Here is a 20,757-nt window from a genome sequence, read left to right on the forward strand (position 1 = left end):
GGCTACCAGCCTGGGGATGAGAGGAAACGGTGGGAATACATAAGCTAGGTTGAAGGTCCAAGGTGCTACTAGTGCATCTACTAGGGTCGCCTTGGGATCCCTGGATCTGGACCCGTAGCAAGGAACCTTGAAGTTCTGACGAGACGCCATCAGATCCATGTCTGGAATGCCCCATAATTGAGTTATTTGGGCAAAGATTTCCGGATGGAGTTCCCACTCCCCGGATGGAATGTCTGACGACTCAGAAAATCCGCATCCCAATTTTCCACTCCTGGGATGTGGATCGCAGACAAGTGGCAGGAGTGATCCTCCGCCCATTGAATTATCTTGGTCACTTCTTTCATCGCCAGGGAAGTCCTTGTTCCCCCCTGATGATTGTTATATGCAACGGTCGTCATGTTGTCTGACTGAAACCTTATGAATTTGGCCTTTGCTAGTTGAGGCCAAGCTCTGAGAGCATTGAATATCGCTCTCAGTTCCAGAATGTTTATCGGGAGAAGAGACTCTTCCCGAGACCATAGACCCTGAGCTTTCAGGGATTCCCAGACCGCGCCCCAGCCCACTAGGCTGGCGTCGGTCGTGACAATGACCCACTCTGGTCTGCGGAAGCTCATTCCCTGTGACAGATTGTCCAGGGTCAGCCACCAACGGAGTGAATCTCTGGTCTTTTGATCTACTTGAATCGTCGGAGACAAGTCTGTATAATCCCCATTCCACTGTCTGAGCATGCACAGTTGTAATGGTCTTAGATGAATTCGTGCAAAAGGAACTATGTCCATTGTTGCAACCATCAATCCTATTACTTCCATGCACTGCGCTATGGAAGGACGAGGAACAGAATGAAGTAGCTTAGAAGTTTTGATTTTCTGACCTCTGTCAGAAAAATCCTCATTTCTAAGGAATCTATTATTGTTCCCAAGAAGGGAACTCTTGTTGACGGGGACAGAGAACTTTTTTCTTTGTTCACCTTCCATCCGTGAGATCTGAGAAAGGCTAGGACGATGTCCGTATGAGCCTTTGCTTTTGACAGGGACGACGCTTGAATCAGGATGTCGTCCAAGTAAGGTACTACTGCAATGCCCCTTGGTGTTAGAACCGCTAGAAGGGACCCTAGTACCTTTGTGAAAATCCTTGGAGCAGTGGCTAATCCAAATGGAAGTGCCATAAACTGGTAATGCTTGTCCAGAAAAGCGAACCTTAGGAACTGATGATGTTCCTTGTGGATAGGAATATGTAGGTACGCATCCTTTAAATCCACGGTAGTCATAAATTGATTTTCCTGGATAGTAGGTAGGATCGTTCGAATAGTTTCCATTTTGAACGATGGTACCCTGAGAAATTTGTTTAGGATCTTTAGATCCAAAATTGGTCTGAATGTTCCCTCTTTTTTGGGAACTATGAACAGATTGGAATAAAATCCCATTCCTTGTTCTCTTATTGGAACTGGATGTATCACTCCCATCTTTAACAGGTCTTCTACACAATGTAAGAATGCCTGTCTCTTTATTTGGTTTGAAGATAATTGAGACCTGTGGAACCTTCCCCTTGGGGGTAGTTCCTTGAATTCCAGGAGATAACCTTGAGAAACTATTTCTAGTGCCCAAGGATCCTGAACATCTCTTGCCCAAGCCTGAGCAAAGAGAGAAAGTCTGCCCCCCACTAGATCTGGTCCCGGATCGGGGGCTATCCCTTCATGCTGTTTTGGTAGCAGTGGTATGCTTATTGGCCTGCTTACCCTTGTTCCAGCCTTGCATTGGTTTCTAGGCTGGTTTGGGTTGTGAAGTATTACCCTCTTGCTTAGAGGATACAGAATTAGAGATTGGTCCGTTTCTGCGAAAGGGACGAAAATTAGGCTTATTATTAGCCTTAAAAGACCTATCCTGTGGGAGGGCGTGGCCCTTTCCCCCAGTGATGTCTGAAATAATCTCTTTCAAATCAGGTCCAAATAATGTTTTACCTTTGAAAGGAATGTTAAGCAATTTTGTCTTGGAAGACACATCCGCTGACCAAGACTTTAGCCAAAGCACTCTGAGCGCCACGACAGCAAACCCTGAATTTTTCGCCGCTAATCTAGCTAATTGCAAAGCGGCATCTAAAACAAAAGAGTTAGCCAATTTAAGTGCTTGAACTCTGTCCATAACCTCCTCATACGAAGATTCTTTACTGAGCGATTTTTCTAGTTCCTCGAACCAGAAACACGCTGCCGTAGTGACAGGAACAATGCATGAAATTGGTTGTAGAAGGTAACCTTGCTGTACAAAAATCTTTTTAAGCAAACCCTCTAATTTCTTATCCATAGGATCTTTGAAAGCACAACTATCTTCGATAGGAATAGTAGTGCGTTTGTTTAGAGTAGAAACCGCCCCCTCGACCTTGGGGACTGTCTGCCATAAGTCCTTTCTGGGGTCGACTATAGGAAATAATTTCTTAAATATAGGGGGGGGAACAAAAGGTATGCCGGGCCTTTCCCACTCTTTATTTACTATGTCCGCCACCCGCTTGGGTATAGGAAAAGCGTCGGGGGGCACCGGAACCTCTAGGAACTTGTCCATCTTACATAATTTCTCTGGAATGACCAAATTGTCACAATCATCCAGAGTACATAACACCTCCTTAAGCAGTGCGCGGAGATGTTCTAATTTAAATTTAAATGTCACAACATCAGGTTCAGCTTGATGAGAAATTTTTCCTGAATCTGAAATTTCTCCATCAGACAAAACCTCCCTCATGGCCCCTTGAGATTGGTGTGAGGGTATGTCAGAACAGTTATCATCAGCGTCCTCTTGCTCTTCAGTGTTTAAAACAGAGCAATCGCGCTTTCTCTGATAAGTAGGCATTTTGGATAAAAGATTTGCTATGGAGTTATCCATTACAGCCGTTAATTGTTGCATGGTAATAAGTATTGGCACACTAGATGTACTTGGGGCCTCCTGTGTGGGCAAAACTGGTGTAGACACAGTAGGGGATGATGTAGTATCATGTTTACTCCCCTCATTTGAGGAATCATCTTGGGCAATATCATTATCTGTTGCATTACTGTCCTTACTTTGTTTGGACACTATGGCACAATTATCACATAAATTTAAATGGGGAGACACATTGGCTTTCATACATATAGAACATAGCTTATCTGATGGTACAGACATGTTAAACAGGCTTAAACTTGTCAACAAAGCACAAAAAACGTTTTAAAATAAAACCGATACTGTCACTTTAAATTTCAAACTGAAAACACTTTATTACTGAATATGTGAAAAAGTATGAAGGAATTGTTCAAAAATTCAAAACAGTGTCTTAAAGCATTAAAAGTATTGCACACCAAATTTCAGAGCTTTAACCCTTAAATTAACGGAACCGGAGCCGTTTTTACATTTAACCCCTATACAGTCCCAGAATGAGGCTCTGTCTATAACTAGAAAGGCCCCCCATCTGAAAAAGGTGTCCAACACAGTGCCTGCCGTTTTTCTAAACGTTCCTCAAGATTATAATACCAATAATTAGTTAGAATCTGCATAATATGCCTAGTAAAGCAATTGTTTTAGCCCAGAAAAATGTCTACCAGTTTTTAAGCCCTTTTTGAAGCCCTTTATTCTTTTATGTTTAACTAAGAAAATGGCTTACCGGTCCCCATGAGGGGAAATGACAGCCTTCCAGCATTACATGGTCTTGTTAGAAATATGGCTAGTCATACCTTAAGCAGAAAAGACTGCTAACTGTTTCCCCCAACTGAAGTTACTTCATCTCAACAGTCCTGTGTGGAAACAGCAATCGATTTTAGTTACTGTCTGCTAAAAATCATCTTCCTCTTACAAACAGAAAACTTCATCCTTTTCTGTTTCAGAGTAAATAGTACATACCAGCACTATTTTAAAATAACAAACACTTGATAGAAGAATAAAACTACAAAAAACTCTTAACCATCTCCGTGGAGATGTTGCCTGTGCAACGGCAAAGAGAATGACTGGGGTGGGCGGAGCCTAGGAGGGATCATGTGACCAGCTTTGCTGGGACTCTTTGCCATTTCCTGTTGGGGAAGAGAATATCCCACAAGTAAGGATGACGCCGTGGACCGGACACACCAATGTTGGAGAAATATCCAATTTCCTCAAATAGTTTCAGGAATGGGAAAAAATGCTTATGATAAAAAATGTTTTATACAAAAATAAAATCAAAAGTAAGCAACCTAGCCCTCTATGAATCAAATGAAAGCAGAGATCAAAAAAGAGGGAGACACTTAATATAACAAATTTTGGCGGCAAGAATGGCGCAAATGCAGAGAAAGAAACTTTTGGCGCCAAAGCTTAACAAGTAAAATTACACGACTTGCGTCAAAAATTGCATCAAGAAAGTCCCAAGAAATGACGCGACTCGCGTCACAGCAGACGCGATTTCGTGCCAAAAATTTTTGCACCAAAAATGTTGCGATAAAAAGGAACATTATGCGTCATCTCGAGCCTAAGCCCACGAAAATTTTGAAAGAAACAGACTACAAGTTACAACTAACTGGAACCCCAGGTAAGCCTAAAAACTCCCATAAACATAATTTCTATGCTGAAACTGTTAGACTGCAAAGGGAAATACACAGACCTGACTCATGGCAAATATATACAATATACATTTAAAACTTTATAAGATAAAGTGACAAACATAGCTGAGTGTGTCTTAAAAAAATTATATATACTTACCAGAAGACACCCATCCACATATAGCACACAGCCAAACCAGTACTGAAACCATCAGCAGAAGTAATGGAAAAGGAGTATGTCGTCTATCTGTAAAGGGAGGCAGCAGATGAATCCCTGCAACCGATTACAGAGAGCCTTAGAATAGATTTCCATAGGTGAAAACATGGTATCATCAGGCAATACTCCCTTCACATCCCTCAGGCACACACTGTACTTTGAGAGGAACTGGGCTTCAATATGCTTAGAAGCACCTATCACAGAAGAAAACCAAGCACAACTTACTGCACCACCTCCAAGAGAGGCAAAGTTTGTATGTGTGAGGTGGGAGGTGCATTTATAGGCATTTTTGAGGTTTGGGAAACTTTGCCCCCCTCCTGGTAGGAATGTATATCTCATACCATACGTCACTAGCTCATGGACTCTTGACACTTACATGAAAGAAATCAGTGAACTACAATACACATCTGCAAAAGTTACGCCATATGTGCATTTTCATTCTTAATGAAAAATACAATTAATCAAAGAAATCTTAATAGCCCACATATGGATGATTATTGTACGTGCATATGGGTAAGTGCTGTACACACAAATAGAAAGCTCATAGGTTTGTTTTTCACTCGAGGATAAAGCATTTGTATAGAGTTCACACAAATTAGGTTTGTAATCTCATGAATTCAGGCTAGGAAAACAATGTTTTATGTGCGTTAAAATTTAGGTTAAATGATCCTTTTAAAGTGACGGTAAATAAAAACATATATAATTTAAAATCGGATTCCTTATAATTTAACAATGGAAACTGCTATATTTTCAAATGTGTGCTTTGTTTTTTTTACTCTGCGTTGCTCTTTCCTCTGCTCATTCTTTTTCCTTCCCCTTTTTGTAATGAGGTAGTGAGCGTTCCCATAGCAGATAATGCGCACTTCATATGAATGACAAGGGGATGTACGCTTTCACGCACACATGTTACTCACAGACAGTTGCACAAAGCAAACAGCGAACTGACTGGTTTCACGTTACAAACGTCAAAAAAAAAAAAAAAAAAGTACAAGGGGTCTCGCAGGACAATATGAAGTGAAAACTAGGAATACAATTAATATATATATTATTTTTTTTAAATTATATTTAATATCGTTCATATTTAATTTTTCAAAAATGTCATTAGAAGATTGGCTGCACTTTCTATCACTTTAATGTGATTGTTAATGTGGAATGTTCTCGTTAACTTGTCAGACTAAAAACTACTTACAAGTGAAAACTTGTGTAACTGGGCAACACAGCAGAACAAAATCCTCATTTGAACCTTTAAGAGACAACTATAGAAGTCATGGGATGACAAAATAAAAATACAAAGAAATAAACTTCAAGAAAAACTGGAGACAACAAACACTTAGAACTGAGAATAATATCAGATTCTGACCTTCTAAAGCAGAAATGAGGTACCTTGACCCTCCAGATGTTTCAGAACAACATTTCCCATAATGCTGGACATCAGAGTGCCTAAGCATCATGGATAATTTAGTTCTGAAACATCTGGAGGGCCAAGGTTCCCCATTCCTGTTCTAAAGGGATCAGAGTCAAACCCTCATGAGATGGACAAGAGCTAAAATATGTCCAATTCTCAATCTATGTGAAAAAAGAAGGATACTTAGAAGCCATCATAGCCTTCACCTCTGGCAGCCACAAGGCAAACCATAGCCTTCTTAAATACACACACAAGGTTTACAGTAAATCACTTTTCCTGTAGAGGGAAAAACAAATGTAACTTGACCCCTTATTCACATCTTTGATGCTGTGGTGTGTTTTGGACAAACACAGAGATTCCTGCTACTGCCAGAGGATTTGCAGCCTCTCTGTGATGGTGAGAAAGAGCCTGAGCCAGGTGAAGATCTAGCAGTAGCCCGCATCCCCTTATAATTTGTAGTGATGGTCCTGACTATGCTGAACTAAATACAGAAAAAATCTATCTGCACACAACATTAAATTGATTGTTTAGATACCAAAGAAGAACCTATTACAAACACAATAGGGAAATACAGGAATAAACAAACATCTATAACTAATAACCGTTAATACCCAAAGCTAACTTGCTTCAAATAAACCAGAACGTGAATATTGCCAGCGGCGTGTTTTCAAAAGCACCAGATCATATACAAATCACAAGACCACAATGGCTACCCACAGACACATTCCTTGGCTGATCCAACTACATAATAAAGGTAGTTTACTACACAATAAAGGCGGCATATACCCATTAGTATGAACATGATGCCTCAAACTTGTAATGAGCATTAATGGTAATTTTTACACATGGCACATAATAGATTAGACAAATCTCTATTACTTACTCTTTTGTGATTATCCCATGAGGCCCTGAGGGGGCTATGATGTTCGGATCCAGGCCGTTCGTTTCCAAGATGCGTCGAGCTGCTGGACTTAAGCGTATTCTAAAAAAAACAATAAAAATAAGAATGGTTAGAAAAACATACAACTAAACCAGAATTATACAAGTGAAATGAGAAACATGTCAACTGATCACAAAAGGATAATGGGCTTATTAAATCAAGAAAGTGTTGTAGGTGCTTAGAGGCAGCAGATTAAATGTCTATCTTAGAGGTATCACAAGGAAATTAGTCAAATATAGATTGTCATAATTAAACTAGAACTGAAATACAGGAGTATAATTATTTTCTTTTTAATTATCGATCAATAAAAAGTCTTATCTGGGCAACGCCCTTGAGAAATTAATGGTCACCGCTGGTATCTTAAAACCCCAAATGAGCAGTTTAAGCACAAAGATTGGGTGAAGGTTTGGGACCCCCAAAACAAAAGACTAGTCAAATATACAAAATGTGCATGACAGAGCACAGATACATATGGTTTTGGTACAAGTGTGAAGAAATAAATTTAAATTATATTTTTCTCAAACTCCTGAAGAACCATATATCGGAGCTGGTGGCTCAGTACCAAAATGCTGCTTGTGCTACTGAAAATACAGATTTAATAAGCATGCATTTGTGATACATTGACCAAGTATGAACAATTATAGTGGCAATCCTAAGCTTATAACACAAAGCTCAGACAGAAAATCTAGTCAGTTAAATAACCTTTTAAAGCTTTCAGCCCGGTTTAAGAAGCAGAATGGACTACAGAAGTTACATGACGTAATGGATAGCATTAGAATCCTGTTAACATGGATTCAGACACACAATTTCATACATTTCACAACTAAAAGTAACTTTGGGGAAAAAAAATGAAGTAGCATAACAGAGAAATCAGCTTTATGGTGACTATAGGAACACAAAAAAAGTGCCAAGCTCAGAAACATCTTACTGAAGATTCATAAGCAGAATGGTCCTGAAAATCAATAACAACATGCAATAGAAACTATCAAGATGGCTGCAAATAACTACAGTTCTGTGAAGATTGTTACTTTAAACTTTTGTTAACATAAAGAATCTTTTTTTTTTTCCCTTTCAAATTCAGCAATGGTGACCCCTCCAGGAAAGTGAACCTTAACTATCTACCACCCCATACTGGATGCATGGAAGACAAGCTTTCAATTTCAAGCTGCAGCCATCCTGTGGCTTTGTAGAGAATCGGATTTCCTGAGAAGGAAAACAAAACAGAGGCGCCTCTAAGTGCAGTAACGTAAGGGCAACAAGCCAACCCAAAAACATAGGTAAACCACTCAAGAGCGTTGATGCACCACAATAGTGCAAATGGAGCAGGCCGAGACTTCTGAGCTGCTCAGCTGACTTGAAAACCAGCTCTCTGGACAGGTGAACTCTCAGGGTGAGGAACCTACTTACACCGTAGGTGATTGGAATCAATCGTCCTCTGCTGGTACCAAGCGTGTCTTGCAGCAAAAACAATGCTCAGGATGAAAGATCGGATCGTAATTCAAGAATAACCAACAGGAGCGGTAGCGATAAAAACATTTATTGGATAAAAACAAATGTCATTGATACAGTGACACGTTTCTCTGCGATCAACGCCGTTTCCTCAGACTGTAATGATACAAGTAACTGCTACCTATTTAAATCATTCTGCTCCAATAGAAAACATCACAGGTAAAACACATGATTCACCCCTTGTGTGTCAGGGTTTTTTCCCTGTTTGCCATCTTGACTATGGTGCATTGTGGGGATGCTGCTCATTTCCTACACTTCCTTTTATGGCCAGACTGGTGTGCATCATCCATGTGAGACAGGATGCAGTCTCAGAATTGTGATGTCATCACTTATTATTTAAAGGGCCGCTGTTCAGTATGTTTTGCCTTTGCGTTGTCTCAGACCTGTTTGTGAGAGTTCCTGTGTATTACCTGGCTGCCTGACGTCCTTCCTGGTTCCAGATCCCTGGCTTGTTCCGGACTCTGCTGTTTTCCTTGTTCCTGATTCCGGCTCGTCTGACTATTCGCTTTGGCTCCTGACTCGGCTCGTCTGACTACCAACTCTGGTTTAGACTCCTGGCTTGTTATTTGACTTGTGGACTTTTTATTATTTTTTGCTATTATAAAGGTGTGATTATTTTTGCACTACTCGTCTCAGTCTGATTCCTGGCATCCTGACATTACGCAAAGGCCATGAATCCTGATGGTGCTAATAATCCACCTTTACCTGCCATCATTTCCAGGATGGATGAACAGGATCACCGCTTGGATCAATTTGCACTAGCCCTGCAAATCCTGCTGACTCGCACTTCACATTTGGACCAAAGTGTCCCGCAAGTTATGGCTGCTCCTGTTTCCGCTGTTGCACCTATGCCTACCAGGAACATGTCCGGTTCTGCACCTCTACCTCAGCGATATGGAGGCGATCCTATTCAGTGCAGAGGGTTTTTTAACCAGGTGGGCATTTACTTTGAGATGTTACCTCAGGCGTTTCTCTCTGTCAGAGCTAATGTGGGATTTCTCATCTCGTTACTCTCTGGACACAGCTCTTGCCTGGGCTAATCCCTTGTGGAAGACTAATAAACCTGCGATTTCAAATTACCTTGAATTTGTGGCCTCCTTTCGAAGGGTATTTGATGTTCCGGCTCGCTCCTCCTCTGCTGCTAAAAGACTCCATGTCCATTCAGCAAGGTACAAGATCTGTTGCTCAGTATGCTATTGAGTTGCATACGCTTGCCGCAGAGGTAGGTTGGAACAATGAAGCCCTTGTTGCCGCCTTCTTTCATGGGCTCTCTGATGCAATTAAAGACGAAGTTGTTGCCAAAGATTTACCAGAGGATCTCGAGGCATTGGTGTCTTTTTTGATCCTAATTCACATCAGACTCCGAGAGAGGCCCTCTTACAAGGAGCGCTTGCGGAAGCCTCCTGTTCCGTTGTCTCCTACGTGTTCATTCCCACCCATGCCTCCCTCTCATCCCAAGCCTCCTGGTACCGAGTCACCAGGTACTGCTGAGCCAATGCAGTTGGGATTCACGAGTCTCTCTGCGGCAGAGAGGGCCTTTAGGAGGAGGGAGGGGCTCTGCCTCTATTGTGGGTTACTAGGCCACCTTTTGAAGTCTTGTCCTACACGGCCGGGAAACGCTCATACCTAAGGTCCTGTCGGAGGCAGACCTTGGGTGGCTTATCCTCATCCCCGGAACTGCTTAAGGATAAAGCTTTTGTCACGGTTGTCCTTTCCTGGGTGGACTCCTCCATATTCACTAAGGCTCTTGTTGACTCCGGTGCTGCGGGCTATTTCATTGACAGTGCTTTTGTATCCAAGCACTCCATTCCGGTTTTGCCTCGGTCCGCTCCACTTGCTATTGAGGCCATTAATGGCAGGCCCCTTCAGCCCGTACTTGTTACTCACGAAACTGCTCCATTGTCCATGGCTGTTGGGGCTCTCCATTTTGAAACCCTCCAGTTCCAGGTGATAAACTCTCCGCATTTTCCGGTTGTTCTGGGTTATCCCTGGCTCCAAAAGCACAATCCCAGTCTCGACTGAAGCAGGTCCGAAATTTTGTCGTGGTCCCCGCAATGTATTTCCACTTGTCTTCGGAAACCAGTTAAAGTCTTGTGCACTTCTTTGGTATCTTAATTGCCAGAGGAGTACCGAGAGTTCCTAGACGTGTTTGACAAGGTGCGTGCCGGTACGTTGTCTCATGATTGTGCCATAGACCTGCAACCCGGAGCCATTCCTCCTCGTGGCCGGGTGTACCCTCTGTCTGTTGCAGAGAATTGTGCTATGGAGGAGTATGTTGCCGATGCTGTCCGCAAATCCTGCTCTCCTGCAGGGGCTGGCTTCTTCTTTGTGAAGAAAAAGGGTGGCGAGTTAAGACCATGCATCGATTATAGGGGTCTTAATCGTCTTACCATTAAGAATGCTTACCCTATTCCGCTCATTACGGAACTCTTTGACCGCCTCAAGGGAGCTACGGTCTTTACTAACTATCTTGTAATGCCCTTTGGCCTATGTAATGCTCCTGCTGTTTTTCAGGAATTTATTAATGATGTCCTACGAGATATGTTGCAACAGTGTGTTGTGGTGTACTTAGGCGATATCCTCATACACTCACCCAAACTTGATGCTCATCGTTCTGATTTTACACAGGTTGTTCAGAGATTACGTGAGAACGGCCTGTTTTGTAAACTCGACAAATGTGAATTCCATCAGACTCAAGTAACCTTCCTAGGTTATGTTATCTCCGTTGCAGGGTTCTCCATGGATCCTGACAAGTTATCTGCAGTTCTGCAGTGGCCTCGCCCAGTTGGTCTTCGGTCTATTCAACGTTTGTTGGGGTTCGCCAATTACTATAGAAAGTTTATTAAAAACTTTTCTTCCTTGGTCAAACCTATTACAGACATGACCCGTAAAGAGAATGATCCACTCCATTGGTCACCTACTGCCATTAAGGCCATTGATAGTCTTAAGACTTTCAACTGCCTTTACTGCCGCTCCAGTTTTGGCTCATTCTAACCCTGTCCTGCCTTTCATTCTTGAGGTCCATGCGTCTGAGACTGGAGTAGGTGCCCTCTTGTCTCAACGTCCTACGCCTGACGGTTCTTTGTATCCGTGTGGTTTCTTCTCTAAGAAATTGTCTCCCGCGGAGTGCAATTATGAAATTGGCAACAGGGAATTACTGGCCATAATTTTGGCACTCAAGGAATGGAGGCATCTTCTCGAGGGTACTAGCGTGCCAGTGCTCATTCTTACTGACCACAAGAATTTAACTTATCTATCTGAAGCAAGACGTTTGTCCCCGACAGGCCCGATGGGTGCTATTTTTGTCTCGGTTTAATTATGTGGTCTCCTACCTGCCTGGTAGTGAGAATGTTAGGGCTGATGCCCTCTCTCGACAATTTTCACCTCTGTCCAAGGAGGAGTCTGTACCTACTCCTGTTATACCTCCTGACCATATTTTGGCTACCATACGTACTAATTTGACTTCTCCCTTGGGGGAGGAGATCCTGGCTGCACAAACAAATGCACCTCCTGAGAAACCTAGTGGTAAGTGTTTTGTTCCTGAGAATCTTCGAACTAAACTTTTGCACACTTACCACTATCCTAAAGCCGCAGGTCACCCAGGCAAGAACCAAATGATTTGGTCTGTCACTCGACAATTCTGGTGGCCAGGTCTTTGTTCTGATATTGCTGCATATTTTGCCTCCTGCTCAGTTTGTGCACAGAATAAGACTCCTCAAAGTCTTCCTGTGGGTATTCTTCAACCTATTGCTAATGGTGAGTGTCCTTGAACACATCTTTCCATGGACTTCATTGTCGAGCTCCCTGTTTCCAATGGCAATACTGTTATCCTTATGGTGGTTGACCGTTTTTCTAAAATGTCACATTGCATTCCCTTGATGAAGCTGTCTACCGCTCAGGAGCTTGCTTCGATTTTTGCCCAGGAGGTCTTCCATTTACATGGGTTACCCAAATAGATAGTGTCGGACTGAGGTAGCCAGTTTGTATCCAGATTTTGGCATTCCTTTTGTGCTCAAATGGGGATCCAGTTTTCCTTCTCCTCTGCATATCACCCTCAATCCAATGGGACTGCGGAACGGTCTAATCAAGCTCTGGAACAGTTCCTCCATTGTTATGTCTCAGATCCCCACAATAATTGGTCTGAACTGTTACCTTGGGCAGAGTTTGCTCGTAATAGTGCTATTAATGCTTCCTCCAAGTTATCCCCGTTCATGGCGAATTATGGGTTTCAACCATCCTTGTTGCCCGATTCATTCATGTCTCAGGGTATTCCGGCTTTGGAGGAGCATCTCCGGCAACTCCGTTCCACGTGGGTGCAGATTCAGGATTGCCTTCATCGTTCTATGCAGCGCCAAAAGTTCCAGGCTGATCGTAGGCGTCTGCCCGCACCTTCCTACCAGGTTGGTAAGAGAGTTTGGCTGTCCTCCCGCAACTTGAACCTTCGTGTGCCTTCCAATAAATTGGCTCCCAGTTATGTTGGTCGTTTTCAAATACTCCGACGGGTTAATCCTGTGGCCTACGCTCTTGACCTTCCTCCTGCTATGCGCATCTCCAATGTTTTTCATGTCTCCTTCTTGAAACCATTGGTTTGTAATCTGTTTACCACTGTGTTGCCTCGTCTCTGTCCTATCTTTGTTGACAACCATGAGGAGTATGAGGTCAGCAGCATTATTGACTCTCGTATGTCCAGGGGCCGTGTACAGTATTTGGTTCACTGGAGGGGCTACAGTCCGGAGGAGCGTTCTTGGGTTTCCTCCTCTGATGTTCATGCTCCCGCCCTCCTCCGTGCCTTCCATGCCCGTTTCCCCAATAAGCCTTTTGTCCTCCCGCGGGGGAGGGGTCGTTGAGGGGAGGGTACTGTCAAGGTTTTTTCCCTGTTTGCCATGTGCTGCTGGCAGCCATTTTACTCACCTCTCTTCCTGACTATGGTGCATTGTGGGGGATGCTGCTCATTTCCTACACTTCCTTTTATGGCCAGTGTGGTGTGCATCATCCATGTGAGACAGGATGCAGTCTCAGAATTGTGATGTCATCACTTGCCTCTGTTCAGTTTGCTTTGCCTTTGCGTTGTCTCATACCTGTTTGTGAGAGTTCCTGTGTATTACCTGGCTGCCTGACGTCCTTCCTGGTTCCTGATCCCTGGCTTGTTCCTGACTCTGCTGTTTTCCTTGTTCCTGATTCCGGCTCGTCTAACTATTCGCTTTGGCTCCCGACTTGGCTCGTCTGACTACCAGCTCTGGTTTTGACTCCTGGCTTGTTATTTGACTTGTGGACTTTTTATTATTTTTTGCTATTAATAAAGGTGTGATTATTTTTGCACTTCTCGTCTCAGTCTGATTCCTGGCACCCTGACATTGTGACATCATACAGGTAAAAAAACTTCTATATGGCTAATCAAAGGATCGCTATTAATATGAAACATGCAAACATTATTACCATACAGCATTGCAATATTCTAACTATACAATAATATACTCTCTATATGTAATAGAATCTCCAGTCATCACAAAATGCAGTTATTTCCTCTATCAAAAACAATATCACAGTGTGTCCCAAACCTGTCAGACAAACGCCCGAAAGCCATTTAGTTTCTGACACAACATAGTTTTAGTATATTACAATAACAAGCCATCCTATTCATACCATTATATTAATGTGTATAATCCTGTGGCTTTCCTGGGCAGGATCTCCAGACCCGATTTCCCGGTGCCGACTGCTGGCCCAAGGTCCTCTGATGAAGTGCAGAGTTTCTATCAATTGGATCTGGGAGTGCTAGATACCCAGCCACATACTACTTACGTATCCCAATTGCTTCCCTTGTGGACTGACCTGCTGACACAGTTAAAGGGCATCCAAAATATAGAGGGGGGTCCAAGTTGAAGTGACTTCCAGGGAAGGCAAGCTTGCCCTGACATCAATCGTGCTGCCGCCATTGTGCATTTCATGTGGCAGTTTAAAGAGGACATTTTCTGTCTGGCATTGCATTTCTTTCTGCAACATTTTGTGGACTAGCCCTAGGAAAGTTGTTGGCTGAGTGGACATGTTCCTGTTTGAACTGGCCACTTCATACAGGATCTTTTTTAATATAACAGATCAGTTTGTAAATTCATAAAACTTCCTGTACCTCAGTTTTCATGTTGAGAGAATAGCACCAATAGTGTTTAATTTTGTATAGCACTTGCAGTTATTGTTTCACCAGTTATATTGTTCTGTAGACATGTTATTTATGTTTTTACCGTTTTCGCATCAAAATACTTTCTAATCTGGGGAGTATAGGGTTAAGATTTACACAGCCTGCAACTTAATCTCATTCACTACATTCAAGTTATACTTTTATGGAGCTTAAAAAGGGACATGAAACCCAAAATGTTTCTTTCATGATTCAGATAGAGAAAACAATTTTAAACAACTTTCCAGTTTACTTCTATTACTTAATTTGCTTCCTTCTCTTGTTATTCTTTGCTGAAAGGTTTATCTAGGCAAGCCCAGGAGCAGCAGAGAACCTAGGTTCTAGCTGTTGATTGGTGGCTACACACACACACACATATATATATATATATATATATATATATATATATATATATATATATATATATATATATATATATATATATATATATATATATATATATATATATATATATATATATATATATGATTGTGATTGGCTCACCCATATGTTCAGTTAGTTAGAAACCATTAGTGCGATTCTGCTCCTTCAACAAATGATACCAAGGGAATGAAACAGATTAGATAAAAGAAGTAAATTAGAAAGTTGTTTAAAAATGGATTCTCTATCTGAATAATGAAAGACATTTTTTGGGTTTCATGTCCCTTTAATATAGTATTACTTTTGATCATTTGTAAAGCCCTTGTACTACCCTCACAATCATCTGTGAGAGAGACGAGCACACTTCAAATCTACAGAAGGTTAATATATTACAATCTTTAATCTCCTATTATAGAATTGTAATTTTATCATGCTGCAAGCAAGTGTTATACTTCCCTATAAGATCTCTCTTCTAATGTTACATTGCTATATGCAAAGGTTGCCTACTATGTTTCAGCTACAGTATGTGCAGCTTTACTTCAGGGGAATTAATCAGACTTTAGTATTCCCTAACTTCAGATCTATGAGACCTTTGCCTGGGTCTCACCACTTTTGTATTCATCCTAAGGTTGTGTATATAGGCAGATATTACTTAGAGTGTAATGAGGGTCCAACAAGTGGACGGCTGGAATATGATTGTCACATTCTCATTAGCAATAATCTTCTGAGCATTAGAAAAACCTGAAAGTTGCTGGAGGTTAAACTCCTCAATATACAAAAATACTCGGGGGATATAGTTGCTGGTGTATATCTGTTAACGCTCTTTACATTTAAGTTTTCTTTGTATACGTTCCCTTTTATGTTAAAAGGGGAGAAGCAACTACACTTTTCGCTTTAACTATGCTTCAGTGAATAATTTACACGTCATCTATTATGTCTTCTGACATTTGAACCTCGACATCTTGTATAACAATTTAGTATAATAAGATTATCTATATGAACTGTGCTTCTCTAATAAAAAGTTATGAAATCGTTCAAATCAAAGATGTTGCCGCACCTGAAGAACCAGATTAAAATCACAAATTACAATAGAAAACGGTCACATTCTATCTGGAACCTGTAGAGACATCAGGTTAAGAGTAAACTATCATGAAAAAGCACATACACTGACCTTTTTAGGCAGAGCCACCTATTTAGAAACATCAAAATAAGATAAATATAGAAGAAAAATCATCCGAGATTCACATCCTTTACCAAAAGTTGCTCAAGTCCTGTAATATACTTTAACAGTTCCTGCTTTGGGACACACAATTAAATGGAAACCATTTTCTCTGAATATCACAATGGTTTTGTCTTGGTAATGAAAAGGACCCATGGGATCTGAGGAACAAGTTAAGAATTCTCTCCAGCTAGAAGGACTAGGTGCAATAACTACGCACTTCTTGATAAGACCAAAGACAGTAAATTATCTGCTTTTCTCACTTTTTTTGTAACAAAACACAATGTAGTCTGAAATTTCAGGGACTTATAATTATGTGTCCTAGAAAGGAACGAGTATAGTTGCTTCAGACAGCAGCAGAACAAAAATGAAGTAAAAATGGATATATTGTCTGGCACCTAATAGAGTATGTATATAGATTTTAAAAGATGGAATATGAGGTGAATCACATACCATCTAGCAAACATGTCCATCACACTAAAGACTGCTCATGAACCCTTCAATGGATGTGGTCACCAACTGCAGTCATGTTGACTGTATCCAAACATGACTCAGAAACAGCAGAGGACCCCAGGCATCTAAAAGGTACAAATAGTGGTTCTGGGCTTCAGTATGTCTTGCCAAAAATAGAAATAGCCTGAGGCAACATCTACCTTGAGTCCTGAAATAATTCCTAATTTAACACAACCATTAATACTGGCATCAGCAGAGATTAGAGAAGGGCTTCCTCTATTTTAACCACTAATTGGAAAAAAAACCTCACCTGGTGAGATAAATCATTAGAGACAAAGTTTAATTGCTGTTCCAGTGTTTCTAACAACATTCTAATGTGAACTTACGTTTAGATTGGCAAACCTAGAACCACTATACCCTTATTACTTCCTGAACAGTCAAACACAACTGGAAGAAACATTCAGGACAGAATCAATATGATGAAACCAGGGTAGGGCAAATTGAAATCAAATGTCTGAAAAGTCTAAATTATCATGACTTTTGCCATACGTGCAAAAGGTACTAAAGGTCCTCACAACGGTGGCTAGACTGAAGGGAAGAGTCACAAAATGGAAATTAAATTGTTCTACAGTAACAAATAATGCAAGAATCCTACAGATTATTGTGGTCATGGACTGATCTAGTTGTAATGCAAGAATGAAAAAGTCAACTCCATCTTGAAATGGGGAACCTTTAAAGCTGTTCATCCATCCAATACCAAAGAAAGATATAAGAAATAAAAATCAGAATCTTTGAAATAAGGAAAAGCTTGGGACTCTTGCTCTGTAATAGAAGAACAGCTGAAAAGGTCCCACTCCTTAAAGATGCAAAAACCAAAGAAAACAGAATTTATGCTTACCTGATAGATTTCTTTCTTTTGCGATGTACCGAGTCCACGGATTCATCCTAACTTGTTGGATATTGTCCTTCCTGACAGGAAGTAGCAAAGAGAGCACCACAGCAGAGCTGTCTATATAGCTCCCCCTTAACTCCACCCCCCCAGTCATTCGACCGAAGGCCAAGGAAGAAAAGGAGAAACTATAAGGTGCAGAGGTGACTGAAGATTACATAAAAAATACTATCTGTCTTGAATAGACAGAGCTGGCCGTGGACTCGGTACATCGCAAAAGAAAGAAATTTATCAGGTAAGCATAAATTCTGTTTTCTTTTGCAAGATGTACCGAGTCCACGGATTCAACCTAACTTGTGGGATACCAATACCAAAGCTTTAGGACACGGATGAAGGGAGGGACAAGACAGGAACCTAAACGGAAGGCACCACTACTTGCAAAACCGTTCTCCCAAAAATAGCCTCCGAAGAAGCAAAAGTATGTAAGTAAATTTGTAAAATTTGGAAAAGTTATGAAGCAAAGACCAAGTCGCAGCCTTACAAATCGTTTCAACAGAAGCATCATTTTTAAAAGCCCATGTGGAAGCCACCGCTCTAGTGGAGTGAGCTGTAATTGTTTCAGGAGGCTGCTGTCCAGCAGTCTCATATGCCAAACGGATGATGCTTTTCAGCCAAAAGGAAAGAGAGGTAGCCGTAGCCTTTTGACCTCTACGCTTTCCAGCATAGACAACAAAGAAGATGATTGGCGAAAATCTTTGGTTTCCTGCACATAAAACTTCAAGGCACGAACCACGTCCAAGTTGTGCAACAGACGGTCCTTCCTAGAAGAAGGATTAGTACACAGAGAAGGAACAACAATTTCCTGATTGATATTCCTGTTAGAAACAACCTTAGGGAGGAACCCAGGTTTGGTACGCAAAACCACCTTATCAGCATGGAACACAAGATAAGGCGAGTCACATTGTAATGCAGATAGTTCAGAAACTCTTCGAGCTGAAGAGATAGCAACTAGAAACAGAACTTTCCAAGATAGAAGCTTAATATCTATGGAATGCATGGGTTCAAACGGAACCCCCTAAAGAACTTTAAGAACTAAATTGAGACTCCATGGCGGAGCAACAGGTTTAAACACAGGCTTAATTCTAACTAAAGCCTGACAAAAAGCCTGAACGTCTGGGACATCTACCAGACGCTTGTGCAACAGAATAGACAAAGCAGATATCTGTCCCTTTAAGGAACAAACAGGCAATCCTTTCTCCAATCCTTCTTGGAGAAAAGACAAAATCCTAGGAATCCTGATCCATGAGTAGCCTTTGGATTCTCACCAAAAAAGATATTTACGCCATATCTTATGATAGATCTTCCTGGTGACAGGCTTTCGAGCCTGAATCAAGGTATATATGACCGACTCAGAGAAACCCAGCTTTGATAAAATCAAGCGTTCAATCTCCAAGTAGTCAGTTGCAGAGAAATTGGATTTGGATGCTTGAATGGACCTTGAATCAAAAGGTCCCGTCTCAGTGGCAGATTACATGGTGGCAGAGATGACATGTCCAGGTCTGCATACCAAGTCCTGTGTGGCCACGCAGGCGCTATCAAAATCACAGAAGCTCTCTCCTGTTTGATTCTGGCAATCAGACGCGGAAGGAGAGGGAATGGTGGAAACGCATAAGCCAGGTTGAACGACTAGGGTACTGCTAGAGAATCTATCAGTACTGCCTGAGGATCCCTTGACCTGGATCAGTAACGAGGAAGTTTGGCGTTCTGACGAGACACCATCAGATCCAATTCTGGTGTGCCCCATAGCTGAACCAGTTGAGCAAACACCTCCGGATGGAGTTCCCACTCCCCCGGATGAAAAGTCTGATGACTTAGAAAATCTGCCTCCCAGTTCTCCACCCCAGGGATATAGATCGCTGATAGATGGCAAGAGTGAGTCTCTGCCCATCGGATTATCCTGGAAACTTCTATCATCGCCAAGGAAATCCTTGTTCCCCCCTGATGATTGATATAAGCTACAGTCGTGATGTTGTCCGACTGAAACCTGATGAATCTGGCCGAAGCCGGCTGAGGCCACGCCTGAAGAGCATTGAATATCGCACTTAATTCCAGAGTATTTATCGGTAGGAGGGCCTCCTCCTGAGTCCACAAACCCTGTGCTTTCAGGGAATTCCAGACTGCACCCCAGCCCAGTAGGCTGGCGTCCGTCGTCACAATAACCCACGCTGGCCTGCGGAAACACATTCCCCTGGACAGGTGATCCTGTGACAACCACCAAAGAAGAGAGTCTCTGGTCTCTTGATCCAGATTTATCTGAGGAGATAAATCTGCATAATCCCCATTCCACTGTTTGAGCATGCATAGTTGCAGTAGTCTGAGATGCAAGCGAGCAAACGGAACTATGTCCATTGCCACTACCATAAGTCCGATTACCTCCATACACTGAGCCACTGACGGCCGAGGAATGGAATGAAGAGCTCGGCAGGTGGTTAAAATCTTTGATATCCTGACCTCCATCAAAAATATTTTCATGTCCACCGAATCTATCAGAGTTCCCAGGAATGGAACTCTTGTGAGAGGAATAAGAGAACTCTTTTTCCCGTTCACCTTCCACCCATGAGATCTTAGAAAGGCCAACACTAAGTCCGTGTGAGACTTGGCAAGTTGGAAAGTCGACGCTTGAATTAAGATGTCGTCTAGATAACAGAATTTATGCTTACCTGATAAATTACTTTCTCCAACGGTGTGTCCGGTCCACGGCGTCATCCTTACTTGTGGGAATATCTCTTCCCCAACAGGAAATGGCAAAGAGTCCCAGCAAAGCTGGCCATATAGTCCCTCCTAGGCTCCGCCCACCCCAGTCATTCGACCGACGGACAGGAGGAAAAAATAGGAGAAAATCATAGGGTGTCGTGGTGACTGTAGTTAGAGAAAATAAGTCATCGGACCTGATTAAAAAAAAAAAACAGGGCGGGCCGTGGACCGGACACACCGTTGGAGAATGTAATTTATCAGGTAAGCATAAATTCTGTTTTCTCCAACATTGGTGT

At 41.9% G+C, this 20,757-nt stretch overlaps 1 protein-coding gene across 1 annotated transcript in view; it reads right to left on the reverse strand.

Annotated features, from left to right (window-relative positions):
- The window catches only part of PDHX (pyruvate dehydrogenase complex component X), a 419,248-nt gene that overhangs the window by 238,883 nt on the left and 159,608 nt on the right, over positions 1-20,757 (reverse strand). Inside the window, exon 5 of the mRNA XM_053720527.1 lies at positions 7,031-7,129. Coding sequence (XP_053576502.1) covers positions 7,031-7,129 — 99 coding nt within the window. The remainder of the gene's footprint in view (positions 1-7,030; positions 7,130-20,757) is intronic.

Source organism: Bombina bombina, chromosome 7 (genome assembly GCF_027579735.1).
Source record: "Bombina bombina isolate aBomBom1 chromosome 7, aBomBom1.pri, whole genome shotgun sequence".
NCBI classification, from domain to species: Eukaryota; Metazoa; Chordata; class Amphibia; order Anura; family Bombinatoridae; genus Bombina; species Bombina bombina.